Source organism: Thunnus thynnus, chromosome 5 (assembly GCF_963924715.1).
Source record: "Thunnus thynnus chromosome 5, fThuThy2.1, whole genome shotgun sequence".
Classification (NCBI taxonomy): Eukaryota; Metazoa; Chordata; class Actinopteri; order Scombriformes; family Scombridae; genus Thunnus; species Thunnus thynnus.
Window position 1 is genome coordinate 9,908,449 of NC_089521.1, and position 12,050 is coordinate 9,920,498.

The 12,050-nt window shown below is 41.2% G+C and overlaps 1 protein-coding gene across 1 annotated transcript in view; it reads right to left on the minus strand.

Annotated features, from left to right (window-relative positions):
* Positions 1-10,483, minus strand: part of cecr2 (CECR2 histone acetyl-lysine reader) — a 40,605-nt gene extending 30,122 nt beyond the window's left edge. The window contains exon 1 of the mRNA XM_067589094.1: positions 10,207-10,483. Within this exon, the coding sequence (XP_067445195.1) occupies positions 10,207-10,326 (120 nt within the window). The 5' untranslated portion in view covers positions 10,327-10,483. The remainder of the gene's footprint in view (positions 1-10,206) is intronic.
* Between the last annotated feature and the right edge of the window lie 1,567 nt (positions 10,484-12,050).

Consider the following 12,050-nt stretch of genomic DNA (forward strand, 5'->3'; position numbering starts at 1 on the left):
TGTCAGAGGTTGGTGTCTGTGAGGCTGTAAGAAGGGCTGAGCTGGGGATGTGTCAGTGGGTGGGATAGAGGGAAAGAAAGGAAAAGGGATGCAAGGGATGAGTGAACAGTGCAGGTCTGGGATGAGAATAGATCATTGTTGTTGTGTGGAGGGCTCCAAACACCTCCCTCCAAGTGACAAAGGAGGTTAAGTAGCCCAAGGTTGAAGGTAAATGTGATTTAGGTCACCAACCACTGATCTTGATGATGATTGTGAAGGTCATAGCAAACACTCCTGCTCCTAAAAATCACTAAATTCCAGCCTCTGCTTGCTATCGTCATAGCAAGCAGAGGCTTGCTATCGTGATATCCTGCCACACATCTTCACCACAGCCATCCTTGGCTCTCACATCAAAGTCTCCTATTTGAGGCCAGACAGGCAACACACATTAGATGACTGCTATCTGCAGTTATAATCCACAGAAACTGGGATACAGCGAGAGTGTGTCTGTCCTAAGACGGGCCATGATGGAGCAACACTTAAGCCTTGATCCTATTCTCCATGTTAATCAATTTGCTTTCTAGACAACAGAAACAAGGACATGCTCACAGGCAGCTTGCTCTCACTTATTTACCAGATCTAATAGGGCTAAACCTTCTTTTACAATCACATTCGGGGCTTTATGAAAAATAGGAGCCCCCTCCCCAGAAGGGCAGCAGCTAGCACCCAGTCAGAGTGAAGAGCCTCCACCCTCCAGGGGGAAGGGAAAGAAAGAACCACCATCTGGGGTTTAGTCATGGTGATGCCAGGGGCTGGGGCTCAGGGACAGGGAGACTGCTGGGGCTCGAGAAGGGTATGGGGTAGTGGGACAAGAGATGGCAATGAGGTTGGGACTTGGGGAGAGGCCTTGTTCACACCATGCGTCTAGAGTGACCACTTGTGATCAGATCTCACTTCCCCACTCTATATGCAAATAAACACCTACATCATTTCCGTTTGCAAAGACCAAATTCATTGTTGTTTTTAACCAGTGGGAGGACCACGGGTTCCACTCCCTCCAAAGCTGTGTTAAACTTGTTTAATAACAAGATAAACAAATATACGATACATTGTGTGCCCCTTCATGAAAATCAAACGTTTAGCTTTTGAAATATTTTTTCAGACAGACAAACGAAAAACACATTATTTTCTGGTTTTGGTTTAATTTCTATTCCAACTGCTGATTTGAAAATGAAAACAGGTTAGGGGAAGAGGGAAAATGTGAAAAAATGGGAAGTGGATTTAGTTTTTTTTAATTCACATGAAAAACAGAAAAACAAAATAATACATCAATGTCAGTTGAGTTGGCGGTCCTTCAAAGTGGCCCAGGACACGTTGCATCACACTGCCAAATGAATGTGGCCACATGTGGCCCAGATCACCTCTGAATGTGATCTGAGTGATTGAATTTCAATGTGTCCTGGGTGCGTTCACACCCATACTTAGAGCTGTCCACTTGTGATTGGATCACCTGAGACATATTTTAATGCCAGGTATAAACACGCCAGAGAGGCTAGTCTATAGACATGCCAAACAACACTGGAGGAGAGATGGAGTGATGTAGATGGGTTGCAGGAGTTCAGCAGGTGGTGACGATCAAGAGGACATTTCAGAATCAATCAAGAAGAAAATCTTACTGGGATTTTCAAGGCCCTGCACACCCACACAGGTGTTTTTAATTAATCTAACTAATTAAACTAATATACAATTGCCCTTACAGGGATAAATAATGTTGTATTGAAGTGACTTAATTGACTTCTAGTCAGGTTGAAGTTGGACGGAGCTATGTTAGCGATCATGTGATACCACCAAACTGTATGAACTGATAATGATAAGGGTGTAAATTGTCAATCAAGCACAGTCTGTGCACCCACACACAATCTGGAGAAGCGGTCCAATCAGGCAACATAAGTGAAAACATCTGTGTGGGTAGGGATTTAAAAGTTCAGGATGTAGGAAGGAGGAACTATGTTTGTCCACAACTTTAAACAGGCTGCAGAAAAAAATCCAAGTATAGTCATGGTTAGGCTGTATTCAAACCAGATCAGGCAGTGCAGCGAAAACACCAGTTCTCTCATTCATTTGAAAGGGGGAAGTGCGTTTTGGCTGCAGCAGCACCACACCGGACTGTGGCTGGAGAGTTGAGCCAGACTCAACTTTTGGAGAAACACAACCCAACGTCACTGTGGCTGAAGGCTGCGGTGGCCAATCACAGCTGGAGATGATGATAACGTTAAAAGTAAAGTTAGGCTTTGCTGTCTGCAGAGAGAGAGAGAGAGAGCTGGAGAATAAATGAAGAGAGGGAGCACTGGTAGTGAGAAAGTCAGTAAATCAGATCAATAAAATGTGATTTTCTGATTGTTTCACAGCGGTTAAGTTCTAGAGCACAAATAAACATGCCCACACCTCTGCTTGACTCTGCGGCAGCCTGATTTGGTCTTAAAATGATACGGCCTTAAAATGATCATGGCAACAGAAGTACCACTTCACACCGTGATTGGCCAGATTCGCAGAGGCGAGAAAGCAAGCAGGGTTTGGGTTTGAACTTCTCTGCGAAGATCTTTTTTCCTTCTTTACACAACCATTTGTCACCTTTCGTGTGTACAACGAAGTACACAACACTATGATTTCCTTCCAAGAGATGCTGTCTGAAAAGGTCCACAGTTATGCCTATATTTAAACACTTATCACTTCTCGCCACTCATTATGACATCCAGCATTTCACACCACATTTAAGTGTGACCAGCTATAAACACCTTTGCCATCCGACATGGTCAGACGACACATCGCACAAACTAGTCTTTTCTACCATAACATAGCTGTTAGGTTTCAAAGTCCTGGTATTGTGCATCTTGGTTCACTGTCACACTGTCTTGGCATACTGGGACAGTTGGTGAAAGCTATCATTAATGGTAATATTATTACCTGTGCTTTTCCTACTATGACAAGTCAAAAGCCCCTCCCAGAGATGATGTTTGAATAAGCACCTGAGCAACTTTTACTTATGAGTCATCCTACAATCTCACTAGGTGTTCAACAGCGCACATATCTGAATTGGACAAGGTTAAACACGTACAGGAGATTAAATATGCGTCATGTTCCGCCTTCTAATATCACTGTAATAAATGCAGGCTATTATCTCAATCAGCATCAGCTTTTATGAACACAATCAGTTTAATAGAGCAGGAACCGCTGACACTCGTCTTTCTGTGTACTTCCTGTCAAGTATGAATGAAGCCACTAGGAAAACATTAATGTAAAAGATACGTCTTTACACATCCTGATGAAGTCAGCAATGTTACGTATCGCGGATCTTAACAGTAACCATAATACTGTCAGGATCTTTCAGGTAACAGTACTGGTGACAGACACTGCTAAAATATCAATGACCAAAGTGACATGATCAGCAAGATGTCTTGTAAATATCAAGCATGTCTGATAAGAAAGGGATTCAGTGAAGTCACAATTGGGCTACTTGGGAACAGCAGGTGACTTCTTTCTCGCACCAGGGTGGGACCAAACCCAGCCAAATGTGTATTGTAATAATATGACTTTAGACCTTCTGGGACGTGACTTTTAACCAGACCTGCTGTAAATGAGCAGGTGCTATAACCCAAATGGCCCATGACAACTCTAACCTTACAGCTTACCCTTTAAGGTCTTCACTTTGAAACCTTTGAATTCATTATCATATTTGTCACAGAAAAAAATAACTGTTTTCTAAAATAAAAGAGAAACACAGAGATTGTTAATCTTCAAAAAAGATGTACCCTTTTTTATGCCAACCTGCTAAAAGATGTTTCTCCTGCTAACAAGATAAGTCCCTCCTGTATGCAACCTGTTTCATTAGAAGTCTCCTCATTTTTTGACCCAAACAAGGAAGCCAACAGCATTCATTAGCAGATATAATTTCTACTATCTTGGTGCAAAACAAGGAAAATTATATCTCAAAAGATCTCAACACAGCCTGGCTGGCTCTGTCAGCTCACTACTGTGTGAATTCTGTTTTTCCTGTTGTCATTCTTGCCAAATTAAGAGCATAAACTAAACTTACTAAACTGTATTTGCCACAAACAAAAGCTTCTATTAAGGGAGCACTCATATCTACAACTGCATTTGCAAAATGCAAAAAGCTGTGTTGGTAATATGTACCTGAAATGATATACAAACCAACAGGTCCAGATTGAAGGCTTATAAATTGTCAACATCTCTTAGCCTATAAATGATTTTATAAGGAACATCTCAGAGAAAGAGGCCAACAACAAAGACGACATCAGGCAGTTGATGAAGATACATGGAATAAATGCGTGATGATGTGTCAAACAGGCTGCCAGCAGAGCTTGGAGTGGGAATATGGCAGGGACAGAGGTCCTTACCACGAAGGGCTGTGTCTGGCAATGAAGGACACATCATTGAGGATCCAGCAACAGAGGCCTGCAGCATCTGTTGGCTGTGGGATTTCAGGCATCATTTCACAGATACATAGCCAAGAAATCAAGCATACACTACAGACACAAAAAGCCAGGCAAGGGGGACAGCCGTGTTGACCCCGGGCCTCCTTCCTGCAGATCACCCTCTCACTCTTTCATACTAATGTGCTTTCGCTTCCTCGCTCTCCATCTCTAGGACACTTCTCTCCACTTCCCCTCTTTCCCCTTCTTTCTCACTCATTCTTTCTTCTCTCCATCTCACCCACTCAACCCTCTATCCCCCCCCCCCCCCACAAACACACACACACACACTCCTTTCCCAGCTCGCTGGCTGCCGCCTGAGGAAAGTGGAAACCAGCAACAGTGAAGTGTATCAGCCTAGGAACAATGTGCAAGGGGCTGTTTTGTAAGGCTTGCCAAGGAGATTGGGGGGAGACTCCATTATCACTGACCAGCACCGTAGAAAGAAAGAACTGCCCCAACAGTACCACAGCAGCACTGTTGGACTGGATCACTGAGTTTGTCAATATCCAGCCTGGTAGCAGTTTCACAGGGTACAAAACACTGTGGTCTCAAATGTGGCATTCATTACAAAAATCTCCATTGAGAAAAAGAAACAGGTGTTTCTCTCAGTGACACTGCTACAGTAGTCATTTAGTCAGTTATCTCAACCATGCTGACTTATTCATGCTTACTCAGTTTCATATCCTACAAATGGGACATACCTTAGTTTGCACAGAAAAACAAAAGACTTGAAAAGCTTATTCCACTTCACTAGCTTTTCATGTTTTTTCATGTAATGAAATTAGCAACTGAGATTGACAAATGAGCAACTGTTTTGACAAATGCAATGAATGTTGCGTAGGTATGCATGGCCACACCCTTCTTACTCATCTCCCAAAGCTGACACCAGAGGGCAAAAGCCAGAATAGACATCTAACAAGGAAATACTGCCACATGCACAGTTGGCTGAGGCACTCAGTAGCCACAGTGTTGACCCTTGCTGTCTTTAATACAGGGACAGGGTGATAGAAACTGACAAAGGACAACAGCAGCCAATATAAAACGCTATGTCCACAAGGAAAGACTGAGGGAATGTCAGAGAATGTTGACACTAAAGTCCGGGCCTGAGTGAAATCACTCGACGCCCCCCACTCTGTCATGACCAATGACAGCCATTTCCTGCCCCCTTTTCCACCCCTGATTTTTGGGTAATTCAACCTATACACCCAGAGATAGGATTGCAACTGGAGCTGACTGATGATCACCCAACCATTATAACACAAGCACAGCTAAAAGCCACTCTTAGAGGAAGGCAAGAAAATTAACTTCAAATTCAAATGACTTGTCATCTGTCAAATATATATTATGTTAATTTATCATTACATACAACTGACTCATCAATTTTCATGAGCCTTGACTATACAGGTCAAGTCAGAAGTAAAGGAATGTCAGCCCAAACTGCTACACTTGTGACAGTGCCCAGGCCAGTTTTTCTTCTTGCTGGTATGTGGCATTAAGTAAAACAAACATGTCTGTCCAATAGTTTTCTCTTATTTCTAAAGCACCAAGTCATATGAACATGTTGGAACTAAATGTCCAGACTATGGACATGCAGGCTACTGTTGTACATTATTGGGGTGCCAGAAGTCAGCGTGAATATTTGAACTTGGAGGCCACAGAGCAGCAGGACATCAACCAGACTAATGTGACAATACTATATCAGCTGATTCCTTCTGTCCTCTGTGTGTCTGTGTTTCACTGAGGGAAACTCCTCCACACACACACACACACACACTCATGTCGAAGAGACCCTCTGAGATGGCCAAGTCATCCAAAATGCTGAGGAATTCGTCACTGACAGCTAAACATGCAAATGGATTTCATAGGTCCCTGGGTGGTCTGCATTGCCAATTTTTTTTTTAACTTCCTGACAATGGCATCCGTCCAAAAACCTGATTTATGCACCAAATGGCCAGGTGCACACAGGTGTAAAAGCACAGCTCCAAGCATTCTGTACACTCTTCATGATGAGAGGTGCATGACCAAAATCATACTCTATGCCATGTTTCTTTATCAGTGCAACACAAAGGATTGTATTGGACATACCATTTTTGTGTACTTGAAAAAAGTAAACGTCACCTCACTCATGTGGGCAAACGTGCAGGTGTATAGATATTTCAAAAACTCAAAAAGCAAGCAGAAGGAGCATTCACATGACAAATTCATTCTGATCCAGGTGGCTCTTAACTCTGATTGGGCTCTTATTGAGATTATTAGTGGAACAAAAGTCTCCGTATAAAAACAGCTACCTTAGTAGATTTAGTCATCCACTAACCCAGAACACGAGGCATGGCGGTATAAAGCCTTTGGATTTGTACACAAGAAACTAAGAATATCTGTTTTATTGAACACAGAAATACTCCACAAGAAATAAAAATAGAGGAGACAAAGCAAGAAAAACAAAATCTCCTGAAGAGCCATTCATCACACTTACCTAAACAGTTTATAAAGCTGAAAACACATGCTTTAAGTTTTCATCTTTTCATTTTAGTTCAAATACTGTATGTTAATGAAAGACACACAATACTAGTTTGCTTAAATTAGATTTCTGCTTTTAAACATCAATTAGCCTACTTTGTGAAGAGCTGCAAATGGGTAGCTTAAGTGATGCCAAACCCCAAATCTATGTTTTGAGTATCAAACACCCTGTGCAGGCTTAAATTACGTTTTTTTTTTTTTTTTTTAAATAAGGTGCAGTGTAAACCAATCACACTGTTTACAAGCTTTGTATTTTGTATGGTGTGTTCTGTGTGGGTTTTTTTTTTTGGTTTGTACTGTTTGTTGTTGTGCTGTTGTATGTTTTGATTGTGGAGGATTATAGATGCAAATCAGCTTTGAGCTAATTCTGGTGCAGTGCATCTTTAATGTTTAAAACTGCACATTGTCCCAATCAATAAATCAAATCAAACCAAAACAATAACTTCCGGGAAGAAAGTCCCTGCATCATGTACATACAATTTAATGGTGCAGAGCAAAAACAAAATGCCAGTCTAAGCAAGTAAAGAAGTAAACAAAGAATGTAAGTATGTATGTAAATAAGTATAAGTAAGTAGCAAAAGTAATTAAAAGTAAGCATAAGTAAGTATAAATGAGTAAAGCAGCAAAGTCAGCCATCAGTCAGTTACACTAGCAAAGCAACACAGTACATAAAATAAGCACAGCAGAAACGTCAGATAGGTCAGACCACTGTGTTTAACTATATATCTTTAAACGTAACAGTTACGGCTGAAAATGAAAAGAGAAATCAACAAGTTTGCCGATTTCACGTATCGCCGCAATTCAAATCAACTGCAGTTGTCTACCTGGAAATGACTGTTGTTCTTATTAGGGAGATGTCACACTGCCATGTTTCTGCAGTAGCCTAGAACAGACAAACCAAACACTGGCTCTACAGAGGGCCTTTCGTGGTTTTTTGCGAGTTTCGTGGCCACTGTAGGTTCTCCTACATACTTGGGGGTGGGGGGGTTCTGTAATCTGCAACTTCACCGCTGGATGCCACTAAATCCTACACACTGGTCCTTTAAGTTGGTAGTGTGCTCTTTGATGCAGAACTGTGGCTATAGTTCTGCCTGGATTCACATCAGTTATAATGAATTCCAACTGTGTTTTCACTCCATAAAAACGTTTTCCATCCAAATGCTAAGTAGGTTTCAAACACTCATATGTTCACCAATATGGGGCCACTTTTCAAGCATATGGGGAGTGGGGTGGAGTAACAAAACGGAATCCAAGAATGTCATGCAGCCATTTTGATATAGTTCAGAATCATCCCATGTCTCAGTCGACGAAATGACAAGGCTGTCAAATTTCAGTGATTTGAACTGGTTTCTGACATAGTCATTGGCCTGGCCGTCTTAACCACAGATATGAAACACAGTACCATGATGTTTACTACTACTTTTCCCACGAATGTAAAGTGGAAGTTTCACCACTGTACTTCAGCAGTTTCCTTAAAAGAAATGCTCTTTCCACTGCCTTTCAATCAAAGACTGGACCACAGTAAGCTTCTATTATTCGCTATCATCATTATCATAACTGCAGCTGCAGGTAATTACAACGAGAACCAAAGGAGTTGTGACCTTGAACACTTGTGCATCGGATGAAGATGTCAAAGTATAAGACCACTACATCAATCTCATTTTTTCCTCGAAATCCAGGTGAGGGGGGGTGTATCCACACATGTAATCTGCGTAGTGATTCGGTTAAAGACGAATACATCATTTGCACTGGGTCGCAACAGAACGACCAAAATGTGAAACTGAGCGGTTCAAACCGCGCTTATGTTAAAAACGCTTTAAAGTTTAAATCAACAAGCGCAACCTATCAGTTATTTACAACTGAATAACTAATTATTAGCACAATCGTATTTCGCGTAAATCTGACTCATCTTAAGGAGAAATGCAACAGCACAAGACCCTCAACTTTCATGCAAACTAGGCGCAATGCGATCCCCCCATCTGGCTTGCACCTCGTTTAATAACAAAGCGATGCCTACGTTTGTTTCTCTCCCGAAGGGGGTGGGGATGAATGAGTGATGGAGACTGCTGATGCGTGATGTTGACCTTACCAATTTCTTTAAAGTGCAATCATTCCTCGATGGATTTAACAATCTCCATTAACTATGATGTAATACTTGAATAGATGCATGTCGGAATTAGCTGTGAACTCTGAATACATTTCAAGGAACAAGAGAGGGAGGGGGCGGGGGTCGAGTGATAAAGTTGAATTATGTAATCGTAGTGTTATAAATTTCGTTTATTCTGATATAGAACAGAAAGCGAGCGAACTATACTACCTCTATACCTTGTTGAACCCACTCCATATCGGAAACAAGCGTTTGAACCACCGCTTCTTGCTATAAAACGGGACTTGGGCGAGCAAACAATGCCTGAGCAGCATCTGCGTCCCTATGGCTACCCAAGCCAGATGGCTTGCAACTGCAAGACAATAAACCCGAACCTAACGCCATGAACTTAACTTTACGTGACAGAAAAAGAAACAAAAATACAGCAGCGTAGTCCATTCAGTAAGCAGAACTACAAGCGGCTGCCAATGCGAGTCGGTGCGCGACTTTTCGCTCTATAAATACATTTATACAGTCGCATCAATAAAGTCTAAACAAGGTTATCACTTTAATGTTCACAAGTTTCATATCATTATGTCACTTTTTCCCAAGCATACTATCACCATATTCTCTCATTTACGTATTGTTTAAATGGCCTGAACTCAGGTCGCTCTTGAGTTCAGCCAAATGAAAACAAACGAGTGGCACATGGTGCTGAACACCTCTCTCTAAAGTTACTCAGGAACACCGAGCATCCTCGGACATAACGAGCAACACGTAACTTAACGTTACTATGGACATTGGACAAGCACGATAAAACTGTATAGTGCGTGCCACATTCACTTTATGTCTTACTCGACGTTATTCGACGTTAAGGACCATCAATTAGCAGTTAAAGCTAGCGTTTGGTTGTGCTAACGAGTGAGCTAGCTCGTTAGTTACTTAACAGGATTGCCTTAGTAACGTTAACGTATGAGAAGTTCAGAGAATAGCTAAGCTGGTCAACCACATAGCTAGTTATACAGAATACACTCGACGGGCCAAGGAGACAAAAAAGCTGACACAAACAACTTTTCATTTCCGTAATAAAGGTCATTCATGTCACTGCATGCAAGCACAATTCACATTTACCTCTATTTCAAAGTCTGGAAGGTTGAACGCTGTCCTGAACAGCGAGCAGAAGTGGGCTATGGCGGGGACTTCCCACCAGGACTGGATCTCTTCCACAGAAACTGTACATCCCTGTGACATTTTCGGACTGGAGAAATTGTGTAACGTTTGTTTCTCACATTAGAAAGTAGTTTCTTCGGCGACTTATAACATCCCCGTAACATTAAACACCCTTTTACAAACACGACAAAAGTTGCTGTTGCCGTTCCGTGCGGACTGTTGCCATTGCGACCCGCGGAGCGCTACAATCTGTTTCAATCAGAGTCTCACCGGAGCTGAACAGATGGGAGGGCGATACCACTGCACGACGAAGGGGGGGCGGCGTTTATTTAAATATTATGTTAAAATATAAGTAAGCACGAGTAGTCAGTATAGTGTCGGATATGGTAATCGCTTTAGAAAATTAACTTTTATTGATAAAAACGTTTGCAATTACATTCGTCATTGTTATAAATGCAAAAGTCTATAGTCAGCACCTCCCCACCGGGTTGATAGTGCGGCCTCCGTTTAAAGGGAATGCTGGTAAATGGTGAATGAATAAATCTAAAAAAGTTAAGCCAGGTATGCCAGGGAACTCTCTTTAAGTTACATCAGTGTGTTTTTTGTGTTTATGGAGATAAAGTTTCAGTCATTCAGTCATTATTTGGCATGTGTTGCTATATTTTTGTTCATTCCCTAGTTCCTGTGCCAATGTTTTTATATACCACCCTCTTTATTTACTCACAACAAAAATAGTTTCCAAACAGTCCTAAATCCTAAAGGCTCAGCTGATCACAGTCGCGGACAGTAACTTGCCAGGTACATTTTCAGACTTGGTAAACAACATCCCTGTAGAGGTTTCAGCGATACGCTACACAGGGGCTCCCTCCATCGCAATATGTGAAAAGTGCATGTTGGTATGAGAGAAGGATGGACAGTGTCAAGTGGCCATTCTGCCCTGCAGGGCTGTTTACACAGATTTCTCCTGTTATATAATATTTTCTTGATTTGTGTTAAGAGCATATCATAAACTTTCAAAATATCGCTAGTTGAAGGTTTACCATGGGGGGAAAAACAAAAACAAAAACATATATGTAGCATACACATCAGGCAAACAACCACCAGAATCAGAAAAAAGGCACTTGTATGTTATGATAAAATTTATTTTCTTTTTTGAAAAAACGCTTTCTCCATAAAGCTTGCATTAATTCAACTACAAAGTATAACACACAGATTTAAATTACCATATCAGTAAAAAAAAACAAATACAAAAAAAACAATAACAAAAAAACAAGAATAAATAAATAAACAGTTGACAAACTTTCTCATTCAAATACCAAGACTTAAGGTCCAAAACCATTCAAGGGCCCTCTAGAAGCTGCAGCTTTATCACACTCCATAATATTCAAGTCTTAGCCAATAGTTGTGCAAACGTTGTAATGTTTGCCCTGAGGGTGGCACTAGAGGAAAGGCCATGTGTTCTTAAAAATTTTAGTTTTGTTATCTTGGAGGCATGAGTGTGAAGCCATGATTAGAGAAATTAAATTTATAAAATGAAGTTTTCTGGCAAATTCATTTTAATCTGTGAAACTGATTTGGCATGGCTTCAAGGAGAATATATTCTTATGGGAGAGGTACTTGTATGATGTGTTTTGTTTGTTTAAAGGGTCCAAGACCCAGCTAGAGTCATTTTTACATACCTCAACTCATGTTCTGAATTCATGTCATTTACTATGGATTATGACTACAAACACATCGGTTTTTTAGATTTCTGATTTATCAGAGAGAATAACTGAGAAGGTATCACTCCCCCCAAGAGGAGGTAA